Below are 15,301 nucleotides of genomic sequence, written 5' to 3' on the forward strand. Positions count from 1 at the left end.
TTCAGTAAAACCGTATTTCATATTTAATATACAAATGTTTATAATATTATTAATCATTAAACTGTGTAAATCTTAAAACCTAACAAAATTATAACAAAGATTAATTTTTAATTGCAGTTTGAAGAAGATAAACAAAGGTTTTAAAAAATCATTAAGTCGTTTCTGCTTTTCCATAGTTCGTATAGTACACACAAATCTGACGTCACGGAAACATGCGGTCCATTTTTCACAATCGTTTGGCAGACCCTAGTGATCAATCTCTGATGATGACCTAGGTGAGAATTCCTAGTGCGTGAATAGCAATAATAATAATAATAATAATAATAATAATAATAATAATAATAATAAAACAAAAAATATTTGGAAGCGCGAAAACATTTATTGTCCATAACGTACACAGGTTGAAAAGTTTGATTAATAAAAGAATGGTATTATACAAAATCGGGTCACAGTGAAGAAGCTGACAGCAGATGACATAAACAAAGATTATTTAACAGATTCATATTTGACGGATGAACGTGCGGACAAGAAATGTATGACACAACCGCGCAAGTTCGAGACCCGTTTATTTATTTGTTAATGAATTTTACAAACAAAGCAAGAAAAGAATTCCTTTTTTTAGAACAAGAAAATAAATAAATGCTATGCTCATTTTATAGTAAAAGGAGCAACTCTTGCACTGACACGAAACGAATAGACAATATGAATTCTCTCCCTTACCTCACACTTACATTAAACAGTTTTGCTCAACGTGATTACGCTGCATTTGGACCTGTACTCAATCTGCCGATCCTATAGACCGCACGGCGCACCGCTAGCTATCATACCACAAACAATTTCCTTCAAACCTCTAAGTAAAGAAAGAGTTAAATTATTTGTACACTCGCGTGCCCTCCGGGGCCCGGGCGACAAGATAAAGTGTAGTATCTGTTCCGACAGATACTGCAAGCAAAGACCAGATGTGGAGGCAGCCCCACACACCTGACCTTTAAACATCTCTCATTTCCCACCTCTCGGGAGCTGGTCCCCTTTTTCCTTTCCCCCTCCCTTCACTCCTCACATTAAAAACCGGCCTTGTGCCTAATTTGCTCGGTGGGGGAGCAAATAAATACCCACTACAGGAAACACCCTTCTCCTTAGATTCTCACTCCTTACGGCATATATTTTTATTTATTCTTTTGGCAATCGTCTTGAGGATCACACGGTGCGGGACACGGGGGGGGGTATAGTGTGGGATGCAGTGTTCGATGCTTTGTTGGATGCGGTATGGGGTGCGGTGTGGGCTGCGGTGGTATTCTCACCTGAGACTCGCGGAACCAACGTACGCAAATATTCTTGTTGTTTTTTAATTAGGAAACACCGTTCGATAATCCTGTGAAAACTTCTTAACAAGATTAGCATCGATCGATCACCCTCCAACCCAGACGGGCAAGTAATCGATATGCCTTTATAGACATAGAGCACATGACCAGATCACATGTTTAATAAAGTTGTGTAGAATTGGAAAAAAGGCAACTTGTATGCGAACAATATTTAAAACAAGCAAATAGAATTCAAATGCTTTTTTTTTTTTTACTACTAAGGATATTATCAAGGCGCAAAAGCCATTCGAGGATAAAGACTAATGAGTGTCCGTTGGCCGGGCAGAGAACATCGCGAGGATTGGTAATGGTGAATATTGGGAAGAATTTGATTATTTAAGAGGACGGCTAAATAATAACTTGTTACTTGAAAACCACCATGTTATAGTCAGTTGGGAAGTAGCTCCGCAGTATTGTGTTCCACAGACGGAAACTTTGCTATTACTTGTGCAGAATTTGGACCAGGCGTAACTAACAGTCTGCTCGGCTTTGCTCGGGACATGACATCATACGCTCGGATTTGAATGTGAACTGATGTAAAATGCCAATCAGCCAATCAATGCACGACGAAAGAGCAGACGGTCTTTGGGAAAAAATATTGGAAGAAAAACATCAATAAATCAAGTAAACAACACAACCTTTTGTCCCCATCTTAAATTATATATTAGAAAGCTACCCGGTTGGCGAAGTTTCTTTCACATTCGCTGTCTCTTCTCACCCGACTTTGACATTGTCTAGTGCAACCGTAGAAAAGTCTACCTATTTCTAAAGGAATATCCTAGCTGCCTTAAATTAAAAAAAAAAAAAAAAAAAAAAAACGGTTGCCAAGCAAAAGGAAAAAAATTGTTCATGAAAAAAAAAAAAAATAGCAAAAAAGTTTACTTAGTTACAAAAAAAAAATGCAAAAACATATTACATGAAAAACACATAAAAAATTTTGTTTTTCACATTTTTGTAAAAAAAAAAGTATGTGAAACAAAAAATTAGTTATCTTATTTATTTTATTAAATTTTGTTTGACAAAAATAAATGGTAGAAAAAATAATACTTGTTTATTTATTTATTTTATTTTTTTCACTAACAAAAACGGTTAGACGAATAAAACCGAAATTGTTACGGTAGGTCGTTGTTTGTGTTTTATTTCCGTTATATATTTTTTCTATTGATTTTATTATATTTAAATGTTTTATTTTATTTTTTTTTCCTGAATAGCGTTGTTACGCTTTGATAATCGGCGACGCCGGCAGTTGATGTCATGTTCCGAGCAAAGCCGAGCAAAGCCGAGCGACCAGTTAACTACGTCGGGTTCAATTTCTGCACAAGTACCAGTTTGCTTGCAGAATTTTCGTTTAGTTTTAGGTATGGATAGGAAGTAAAACGAAATTGTTAAAATCCAAATCTACTGTTTCCTGTGCATATTTAGTGTTCTTATTAAACTACAGAGGACTCATTTATTAAGGCCAAGAGCCACTCGAGGTTAAGGATTAATAATACGGAATAGATGGTGACCGAAAGATGAAGAACACTATCGGATTACTAATGTCACACTTTTAGTATCAATCAAAACCTTTCTACGTTCGTACGGTTACCGATCATCGGTAGACACAAAACATTCAAGGTTATTTTAATATATATATATATATATATATATATATATATATATATATATATATATATATATATATATATATATATATACTAGCAGAGAGACCCTATGTTACCCGGTATCGAATGATGATCAACCGATGTTTGACACTTCCATGGTTTTATTGTCATCGAAATCGGTAAACTCGCCCATTTTTCAATGAAATAGATTGATTGCTTACTCTAATTGGGGACCCATGGTGGTTCACCGGGATGAAGTGTGATAGATTCCATGCGTAGATTCCATGAGCAAAGCTTCTTTCTTAGAAGTGCACGACTGGAACTCTCTTCCGTTTGCCTGTTTCCCACCTGACTACAACTTGGATGTCTTCAAGTCCAACATAAACAAATTCCTGATGACTCGCCCCCTTAAGTAAGACACTTTAACAAATCTCCAATACTAACGATTACTACGATACTATCCTATTGGTTACTGTACACGCAATAACCCTTATCCCCGAGTGGCTTCCGGGCCTTGATAAGTGGTGACCTCCATGTAATATTAATAGAAAAAGAAAAGTTATAAGCTTTTATACTTTTCGTATTCTTTTTTATTCATATATATATATATATATATATATATATATATATATATATATATATATATAGAGAGAGAGAGAGAGAGAGAGAGAGAGAGAAACAAACAGACGGACAGACAGACAGACAGAAAGGAAGGCAGACAGATAGACGGGTAGTCACGCCGTGCGCATTGGCACCCGTTGGAAGAAGCAGCCAGGCATTCGCATTTTCCCGTCCTTGAAATCTCGCCAACTAAGGGTTAGAAAAGCCTCGTCCGAAAATCAGATGATTTCGTAACATCCGCTCTGAAGACCCTTGACCTTTAACCTTTCCCACTTAATCACGGTTCTCATTCAGCAACATTAAAATTGATCACTTGTACGAACTGCGTTTGTTTACGTATGTGGCATTTTAGGACATGGATTTGTTAACCCTTGATCTAAAAAGTGTCAGGTACGCGTTTATTTAGAGGATCAGTTTTCAGAAACTAATAGAAAATCAAGAAAGAAATATAGGCTCAACAATTCTTTCTACTTGTGATCTTGGAGTGTAAGTTCACTTAAAACAGGAAGAGAATACCACATCTCTCAACAGTAACTATGACAGCTACATCAGCCAGTTCTTGTCTGAAACAAGAAAATTAATATGAAAATTATAAAGGGTCCAAGCCAAAATATGTAGTCAGAAGTTATTTAATGAAACATGCCTAAAGGAAAGAATGTTGCCTGAACAACTTCGTTTTCAAATCCTAACGAATAGAGCATCATTTACCGGATTCTCTTAAGCATCTGTTTATGTCTGTCTTCCCAAACGATGTTTCTGACAATGAGGGAAAAGTTGCTGTTTTCTGGGTCAGAATCTATTCCAACATTTACCGTTGACAGCTTTTTGACCTTAAAGTCGTATTTTTTTTAGTTCTTTACATTAAGTGGTTTCATGCCTTATCTGGAGCGATTTCCTTTGTTTTATTTTAATCTACAATATTTTTATCAATTCCGCATTTTCACCTGAAAATTCTGCCGATATTTTTGTTAGTGTTTGAGATTTAAGCATGTAAGAACAGCCACCAAATGATTGTGTAAACTAAAGTCCTAGTGAGATCGAGACGCAATTCGGACGAACACTAAATAGTAAATGACACGAACAGCTACTCTCTTTCTATCTTTCTCGACATCGTTTCGATACGCTTTCCTTTTCAGTTTTAAAAGCCACTCAGTATTTCCACAGGGCCGTGTTAACTCAATATTTTTCAGCCAATAAAAATCGTTGTAAACGCAAAAAGTTACACGTCAAATTAACCAAACCTATAAAACAGTGACTTCATAGTTCAACAACGCATTATTTTTTACGACTTCAGCAACTCATTGTTGTTGTTGTTGTTGTTGTTGATGTTACTGCGGTTGTTGTTGTGGTTGTTGTTGTTTTTGCTGCTGCTGTTGTTGTTGCTGCTGTTGTTGTTGTTGTGGTTGTTGTTGTAGTTGTTGCTGTTGTTGTGGTGATGTTGTTGTTGTGGTGTTGTAGTTGTTGTTGTTGCTGCTGCTGTTTTTGTTGCTGTTGTTGTTGCTGCTGTTGTTGTTGCTGTTGTTGTTGTTGTAGTTGTTGCTGTTGTTGTGTTGTTGTTGTTGTTGTGTTGTAGTTGTTGTTGTTGTTGTTGCTGTCGTTGCTAGTGTTGTTGTGGTGTTGTAGTTGTTGTTGCTGCTGTTGTTGCTGTTGTTGCGGTATTTGCAATTTCACTAAACTGCCTGAACGACATCGAAAGTTCAAGGGATCTTACAAAGAAATTGAAATTCAGTACATCTTGATTAATTGATTCTATTAATTTATTGCAAATTTAAAATATTCAAATTTTTAAATAGAAACTGGTGCTCATATAAATGTGTTCAAAACCCCCCGAAAACTGAAATTTAGAGTGTATTCATGGATTAATGCCTGGTACCTATAAATTTCACAAAGATCTGAATCGTCTAAATTTTCATGAAGTATTTATAAAACTAAACTAAACTAAGCATAGCCGATGTTAACAAATTTACGCCTAGCATCTATGTTCCAAATTTTGTATGATCAGTTAATTAGTTTAGGAGTGAATGAAAATGTAAACGGCACTAAACCTGTGCGAGTTTTACCGGTTTTCTCCCAAGGAAGAAGTTCCATGGAAGTATGAAATTCATAAGCGGTCCTCAGTCGCATGTTAGGGGAGATGACCACATTAGGTTTTTGCAACTCTTGCAGAGCGGTGTACACGTCCTTCTCGATAAAGCGGCTGGAATTCCCAAATTGGTCACCCATTTTAGTAATGACTAGGCTCAACGTTGCTTAGGAGTGAATCCTGTACATACAAAATGTAAACATCTATACATACTTAACTCTATATAGATGGATGAGTATAAAACTATTCGTAAAGTAATTGAGCCACACAAATTGTGGTTGGTAACGATAAAAACTACACAGATTCTTTTCCCTATTTATTTACATCGTGTTCGATTAACAAAGTTTTTAGTCTTTTTATAACAACGGAGTCGGGTGGAATCAGTAATTTATTTCCCGCCAACTATTCACTCGGACAAACGTTGTGCTTACAGTTTTACTGTTATGTTTAAAATCCCTATTTCTTCCATAGAAAATTGTTTTTTTCATCTGTTGGATACCCTAAATGTCTGGGAATGACGTCAAAGAAAGTCGGTCAGAAACCTAGATGCGGTTGCTCCCGGGAATCACGTAAAAAAGTCAAAATAAGGAACATAGAATACCCGGAGATTAGGTCAGCGAGATTGACCGACATTTCAAGATAATACATGGTGGAATGTTGCCGCCATCTGTGTCAATAAAATAGATGTGCAGACAACGGGAAAAGGAGAATGAGCGACCTCGACGGCGAGCTAAGCTACACGCTTTTCTTTACTGCAAAATTCACCAATCCCGCCATGGACGCCGTCACTAGTGTCAAAACTGTCATTCTGAAAACAAAAAGGTTATTTCGAATAAACAAAATATTTTATAACTCAACTCTGTGTGTTTTTATTTCGCTGCCAATTGTATATATCGAGACAATGACAAAAGTTTTAAAAATTATATAGACTGAGAAACACCTTTGACGACTGGTCATAGCAAATATATAACACATAGAAATATCGATTGCAGGACCCCGCACTTTAAGCGTTTTGCTATCTCTCTAGTCCAGCCACTCAGAAGATAAACCCTCATATACACACGTGCACAACGGAACTTCAAAAATTTTAACTAACCTTTGGAAGTAAAGAAGAAAGCATATCGAAAAACTAATCGATTCATTTTCTTTTTAGCATTCGTTCAAAATTGCGCCTCGACTTCACTACAAAGTTACACACGTGACCTTTATTGGCGAGTAGACGAACGATAACTAAAACTGTAATGAAAAACGAAGATGTACAAATTCTTTATCTTTTATGAATCTTACAGATATACGAACGGAACCTTAAAACCTTTTTATCACGTAAGACAAGTTGCTAATTTTTCTTATACTCTCATTCTGTCCCATTTCAACAATTATTACCAATCCTCATGGTGCTGTTTCACCGTTCACCTCACAAACTCATCAACCCTTACCTCGAGTGGCATTTGGGACCTGTTAAGCGGTGACTCCATATATATATATATATATATATATATATATATATATATATATATATAAGAACAAGTAGTTAATAAAACATGTTCAAAAACACTTTGAAAAAGAGTAAAAACATATTTAATTTTAAAAAGGAAGCACAAAATAAGTGGATAGTCTTTAATCCGCGGAGTTTCGAAGAAATACTTTCCTTCTCATCAGAGGGTAGGATTTAGCAACATGCGGGATCGGATTTTGCTTGTAAAAGTATTTGATGGATCTACAAGTAAGTCATAGATCTTACTTGATAACAAATAGTGAAGCAGAGGGAATAGGGTGAAGGAAAGGTGATTTCACGTGAATGGATAGTGGAGGGTAAAATATCCAATAACGGTAAAATCCAAAAATAAAGTAGTAGCGCTAGTGTGTGTGTGTGTGTGTGTGTGTGCGTGCGTGCGTGTGTGTATGTGTGTACAAATCTCCTACAGCCCACACCACCGGACCGATCATAACCCAACCTAGGATGATGATAGTTTCCACCTAGGGATGGTGCACACCATTTTTCACGGTTAAGGTCAAAATCAAGATCATAGCCTATGTATACATACTCTACTTCAGCCTATACTACTGGACTGACTATGACCAAACCTGACACGATGATGGTCTCTGACCTAAGTATGGGGCACACCACATATATAGTACTTTTAAAACATACTTTCTTTTGTTTCCCCTTTCGACATTTCAGACACTGGGCGATCATTTAGCTGAATAAATCCTTCTTAACTGAAAAGTGGTTTGAGTAATTTATTGAATAATTGTATTAAAAAAAAGCCTATCAGATGGCTTTTGTTCCAGATCTACAAAACATCCACCAATTATTAAGAGATGTTCTATACAGATGGTTCATCGAAGGTATGGATACAATTTGATGAATAATATGAAATGACAACGCAACAGTCTAAATATACATCACCTGCATTGTCCGCGAGTCATACAAACGAACAGCCAGGTCGCTTCCACCTGTAGCAAAGGTTTGACCATCAAGGCAAAAATCCATGATATTTATCGCATTTGTGGGTTCTGAAAACGAAAAAAAAAAAAAAATAAATAAATAAAAATAAATAAATAAATAAAATAACTGCAATAGAAAATGAACCAGTGAGACATGTGGAAATTCCACAGTGCTTTCAACATTAATCTATAAAATTTACTGTTATTAATAAAATGTTGAAATAATAAATAAATGGTAAATTCTATTAAAAACTCTTTTTACACCTAAAAATAATGGCCAGCTATTTTTTGAAAAAATGAAGTGATCATGTCTTTTAGAGAAATGAGTATTTCTCTCTCTCTCTCTCTCTCTCTCTCTCTCTCTCTATATATATATATATATAAATAATTAATTATTTTATATATGTATATATATTAATTATTTTATATATATATATATTAATTATTATATATATATATATTAATTATTATATATATATATATTAATTATTATATATATATATTAATTATATATATATATATATTAATTATTATATATATATATTAATTATATATATATATATATTAATTATTATATATATATATTAATATATTAATTATAATATATATATTAATTATTATATATATTAATATATTAATTATTATATATATATTAATTATTATATATATATTAATATATTAATTATTATATATATATTAATTATTATATATATATTAATATATTAATTATTATATATATATTAATTATTATATATATATTAATATATTAATTATTATATATACATATATATATTAATTATAATATATATATATATATATTAATTATAATATATATATATATTAATTATAATATATATATATATTAATTATATATATATATATTAATTATATATATATATATATATATATATATATATATATATATATATATATATAATTAATTGATAGTCGAACACGAATCACGGCATTAGCAATAAAACCTCTTTTAAAACAAAATAACGAAAAGTTTATTTTGGCGGACGAAAGTTGGACTGTGTTCGAATACAAAAAGGAAGGAGTCGAACGTTCTTTGAGCGTACGGATCGGGCAGTAGTATTTAGTGCAGTCTCAGACCAGCAGCAATTATCTTTATTGAACATCGTCTATGCATGAGTGTCCAGTGGATAAAAATGAGGTAGAGAAAGAAAGAGAGATGGAGAGAGAGATGGAAAGAGAGCGAGAGAGAAGGGGGATCTGAGTTGGTAATGGTGCCTCAGGCGATTAGCAATAAACTAACCCCTTCTCAAAAGGAGAAGACAAGGCCTGGGAAGATGAACCTCCTAGAACTGTACAGAACTAAACTCCTACTGCAGAATCAACAGAGACCGGGTATTTACACAAAACTATGATGATTTTGTGGGGCCGATTGCTTGTGGGGTTCTCTCTGCTGGCTGACCGAGATTCCCAAAAGGGCTAAAAATAGTTCCGTAGGGGACAGATCAATCAATGCGCTCTGTCTGCTGCTGATTAGTCGAATCGCACAGAGGGATGAGGGAGTGGAATTGATTCACGAAAGAAAAAAAATGATTTTATTTTATTTGTGAATGCTGCAATCTCGTCTTTATTTAAAACTGTAGAACTTTTATTCTTTTTAAACAATATTCTATGACCTTTTACCAGAACAAATAATTGTCAATTAAATATTCTTTGAATCGAATATTACATTTTTGAAATATATTTATTTAAAACTAACAGACAGCCCGGCGTTGCCCGGTCGTACAATACGCATAAATATTATATTTTAATTCATACACAACCTGAGATGCATGCAATATTATGCTTTTTTATAAACAGTTCACTTCTTGTAAATAAAAATAAATACTCGAGCTGAGAGAGAAACCAAAACCTAAAATCAGTGAGTCAAGTACGATAACCATTAGGCCAGTTTGTCACGGTTTTTAAAAAATGTTTTCAAACCTACTTATTCTTAATATAAGGACTTTGTCATGTGAACCATTCATGCGTGCGCATTCGTGAAGCAGTTGACAAACAGATGAAAATCCGATACCCAATTTTTTAACCCTTCAGCAGCCTTTTTCTCCGGATGAAAAAGGATTAAACTTTCTCCACATGTCTGGATATCTATATATAAAATTTCAAGTCGATCAAAAAATTTGTTGACTATATAAGTTGAGAGCTGTCTTCACACACACACACACACACACACACACACACACACACACACACACACACACACACACACACTTTTATAGATATAATAGATAGATTGTATTATCTTATTCCATGGAACGACATAGTGTTGTATGTCAATAAAGCAGTTAATGCAGTACTGAGTTGAACGCAATTTGTTTGTGCCAAGTTGAATGCAAAAAGGTCAATAAAGGTTGCCAGTGACATAGATCAAACCCATTGACTTCCATTGACAAACGTGCACCTGTGTTACTAGAAAGTGGGTCGGTGCATTTTGGGCGCAAGCCGGTTAACGGGTATTACACCCCCATACGCATCTTAGCATAAAAAGGAGGGAGCATGTGCTTAGAGAGTTAGTCTTTAGTTTGAGTAGAGTTTGAGTTTTCGATTCCGACAAACACAGTCGTCAGAAGATAAAGATTCTTGTGGAAGTGAGAAGAGGTAGTTATGTATGGAAGATGAATCAATAGAGAAATTCCCACCCTCCTTCTAAGGATAGGCAGAGAACAGGGGCGCGACATTCGACCGGGAAACAAATAAAGTCCTAATTGTCCAGAGAATGAGACTTACGTTGTTGCTATGAGCTTTTGTTCTAGGCGAGCCGACACGGTCAAGAGACGTGAAAAGATTTAAAAAGGAACGTTCTGCTTTTATTTTATAAACCCACAAAAGGGCGTATGTGCCGTAAATATGAACATCGACTCAAAATAAGCAGACACCATCCTTCCCTCCCCGCCACGCATATGTAACAGTAACAATGAAAGTAGTTATGATGACGATAATGATGATGATGATGATGATGTCAGAGAACTTATCCCACAACAAATGGTATAGAATCAATTCAAATGAGAATATAGGTAAAACCTCATAGGAAGAGATACAGCCTGTAATGGAATGGAGCTGTGAATGTATGGTAACGTTCAATGTTTCTTTTAATAATTACAAGAAACCTTCTCAACCGCTGATTGGTTAATGATACATTACCTCAAAGTACTTCCCTCAAGCCCCTATGGTTAACATTTACAGGCAACATGAATTGAAACAAATACATTGAGGTAATTGCCAAGGTTTCTACAAAGAATGTGGGCTCTCTCTACTGTACTAGAAGACTACTCACACCTAAGAGTATTCGGTACCTCTTCAAAGCCACTACTCACCCAATGCATGGGATATTGTTGCCATGTCTGGGCTGGTGCATCTACTAGTCTCTCACTCATTAAAACAGGATTAAAAAAAAAGAGTCGCCAAACTAATAGGTCCAGCACTAGCCACAAAACTCCAACCTCTGTCCCATTGTGGCATTTCTGTGCCTTTTTTACAAGTAGTTTAATGAAATATGCTCCGACGAACTGCAAACACTTGTACCCCACTCAACGCAGATACCACCTCCTACGTCAATCAGCAAAATCCCACCTCTACACTGTAGAGATCCCTAGATGCCGTAAAACCTTCTACTCAAATCGTTTCTTCTCTCGAACTGCTAGACTTTGGAATACTCACGGCTCATTGCTTTCTGACTATACTGACATGCAGAAGTTCAAATGTAATGTGAACAAATATCTCGCTGCCCATCTCCTTACATATGCAAATCTAATCCTAAATAGCAACCCCTTACGACTTAATGGGATTGTACCTTGTTCGGGTTGAAAAAAAAAAAAAAAAAAGAAGCAGAACAACATCGCATGGTTTTGAGAGCAGCTGAAGATGAACGACTTTTCCAGTTGTTGGAAAATGTTGACTCATGACTCATGAGAAATGAAACTATACAATCGAAGTGCATTAAAAATCTGTCGCACCTGTAAAGGGTGAATCGTAAAATAAAAAATAAAAAATGTGCATAGATTAAAAAAAAGAAAAATAATGAACCTTTGATTGCTTAAAAATAAAACAGAAATAAATGGAGACAAGAAAACGGATAATTGTAGACAGAGAGACTTTTTTTTTTAGTAAAATCTAATATATAAATATGTCTGTCTGTCTACCTATCTGTCTGTCACTACATTTTCAAACTCTATCTCTTCCGAAACTAAAAGTCGCAGAGCGGCGCTAGGGGCCTCACATGATTAGATTTTTACGGACAGTTAATTTATGGGTCTTTAGCTGGTTAAAATAGTTTTTAAAGGGTCAAAAAGGGGTCAAAATTGAAAAAAAAAATCGTTATACATTTTGTACATTCATCTTAGTTTATTTTTAATCAGTTCATGTGTGTGTCACGTTGGTACAGTGGTAACGTCACCAGCTTTGAATGCCACAGTTTAGCTTTCGGTTTCGATTCTAGCAGCTAACACCCAAATACTTTTTTTTTACTTTTGAAATCACTCTATAATAATATATACGAAATCTGGACAAATTAAAATATCATATTTAAGCGTATTTTATGACCGAGCAAAGCCACCCCTCTCCCCACTAGTTGATACAAAAACGAATATTACAACTGGACATTTATTATATTATATATATAAAAGTGAGAATGAGTGTATGTGTTTGAGGACACTTCTCAACCTATATACTCAAAGAGGTTTTGGTCGACAGACTTGAACTTTAATATATAGGGTATTCAGAATGCTAGTGGGTCAAAATTGAAAAATTGATATTTGGGGGATCATCGGTTATCGAACTGGGCTCACTTCAGGTTTTAATTTCGATCTCAGCTCGAGTATTTTTTTTTACTTACAAGAAGTGACTGCTTAGAAAACATATATTACTAGCATGCATATGTCACAGTTTCCGTTTCTTTTTTACTTCATTTTTTTAAAAGGAATTTTATGTTACGTTTAATACCTACAGTATTTCTGTTTATAATAAATAAGAATTCTGCAATTAATAAAATATCATATTTATATGTATTTTACGACCGGGCAACGCTGGGTGGCCTGCTAGTCTATATATCTATAAAAGTGAAACTGTCTGTCTGTGTGTGTGTCTGTGTATCTGTGTGTACATTTCCCTACGCAATAATTCTGTCAATTTTAAGTCTACAGACTCAAAATTTGATATACAGGGTACTGAGATTTGGGAAAATCGATGTGATCAGTTTTCGGCCAGAAATTTAGCGATTAAGGGGTGAAAGTTCAACGATTTGATCGTTGAGAACTCTACCAAACTCCTCCGACAATTTTCAGTCTAAGCACTTAAAATTTTAGATATAGGTTCCTTTGACATGGATCTAACTTAATAACTTGATTTGAGCCCAAAACAATAAATTTTAAGGGGTCATAATAGGGGTCAAAGTTAAAAAAATTGACCACTTTCTTTTTTGCTCAATATACATCTCCAAATACCCGGGCAACGCCGGACACCCATGCTAGTATATCTATAAAAGTGAGAATGTGTGTGTTTGTGTGTGTGAGGACAATTCGCAACCTATATACTCAACGAATTTTTGATCAACAGATTTAAAATTTGGTGTATAGGGTATTCAGACACGTGGGAAATTTTTTAACACGTTTTCATACGGAAAAAAGGGCTGCTAAGGGGTAAAGAAGGAGTCATCTGATTTTTATCTGTTTGTCAACTGTTTCACGAGGTTTAAGAACACTTTTTAAAGACCGTGGCAAGCTGGTCTAATGGTTATCGTACTGTCACTGTCTTTAGGTTTTGGTTTTGATCTCAGCTCGAGTAATTTCTTTTTTAATTATAAGAAGTGAATTGTTTAGAAAAAACGTAAAACTCGGATGCACATGTTTTAGTTCCTTCCCGTTTCTAACTTCATTTTTTTTTTTCAGGGAATTTCACGTTACGTTTAATACTGGGCAATGCTGGATACACCTTCCAGTTTATTAATAAACTGTTGCACTTTGCAAATGAATTATTTTCTCTTCTCTCCGGATTTGTCAAAAAAGGATTTTGTTTGTGCTTTCTAAGTAGGACTGAGTGAAATGCTGCAAGAGGAAACATTTCTCACTTAAGCATGTAAACATGTACCAGTTGCATGTTTAGTGTGTTGCATAGTTGTAAAGCATACGAATATTGCCGGGAAATATTTAACTAAGGAGGAAAAAAAAATCTAGATATGAGAAGTACTTCTGATTTTGGATTTGACTACTCAGAATTTAATTTGTCCATTTATGAAAAAAATGTTCTTCTAGATAAGACTAGCTGGACGCCCGACGTTGCCCGGTCGTATAATACGCTTAAGTATGATATTTTAATTTATGAAGATTGCATATGAATGAATTATAATAGAATCAATCCTCTATTAATTATTACATATTATGAGGAATAATTTGCCCGGCGGATTAATTTGGAAAATAAATAAATAAATAAAATAATAATAATAATAATAACAATTATGATAATGTCGTTCATCAAATTCCGTCTGTGTTTGTTTACAATATCACGTCAGCTGATATTTGGGCTTGATGATGAAAAGTCACCTCTGATAAATGTGTAGTTTTAAACTATGCGAAATGATTTGCAACAGTTTTACATGGTCCCACTTCTTTTATCGTAAATTGAATTCATTAATTAAAAAAATTAAAATAAAATGGTGAGCTACACCCGGGCTGAGTGGGAAATATTTAACTAAGAAAAAAAAAAAAGAGAAATCATCCAAGATATGGGGCGTATCTCTGATTTTGGATTTGACCAATCAGAATTCAATTTCTCCACATGAGAAAATAATTGTCTTTTAGATTCGATATTTTCTGCTGTGGTTATGGCTCACCATTTTTATATATTATTTTTTTATTGAAATCCTTTGAGATGAGTAGTTTGTGTATTTATTTATTTCTTTGCGGACAGTTATCCCCATCTTCATAGTTGCTGTTTCACTATGTTTCGGCCAACTCATCTTCTGGCCTTCAGAGCCTTTGGTGCAGTGGATAGAGGTGTTGAATTTGTACTGTTTCAGGTGGGCACTGTCTGAAGATAGCGGTTTCAATCCTACCTAAAGCAGGCCAGATGTTTAGTTTGCCAAAATATGATGAGACAACAACAACTATGGAAGGCAGTAATTACTGAGGATACAGTCACAAGACTCAGCATTCCTATCC

At 34.7% G+C, this 15,301-nt stretch overlaps 1 protein-coding gene across 2 annotated transcripts in view; it reads right to left on the reverse strand.

Annotated features, from left to right (window-relative positions):
- The window catches only part of LOC145254763 (uncharacterized), a 125,922-nt gene that overhangs the window by 26,797 nt on the left and 83,824 nt on the right, over nucleotides 1-15,301 (reverse strand). For both annotated transcript variants that reach the window (XM_080113525.1, XM_080113524.1), the window contains exon 4: nucleotides 8,080-8,186. In XM_080113525.1, coding sequence (XP_079969651.1) covers nucleotides 8,080-8,186 — 107 coding nt within the window. The remainder of the gene's footprint in view (nucleotides 1-8,079; nucleotides 8,187-15,301) is intronic.

This window comes from Euprymna scolopes, chromosome 30 (assembly GCF_053919585.1).
Source record: "Euprymna scolopes isolate OS-2025 chromosome 30, ASM5391958v1, whole genome shotgun sequence".
Taxonomy (NCBI): Eukaryota; Metazoa; Mollusca; class Cephalopoda; order Sepiida; family Sepiolidae; genus Euprymna; species Euprymna scolopes.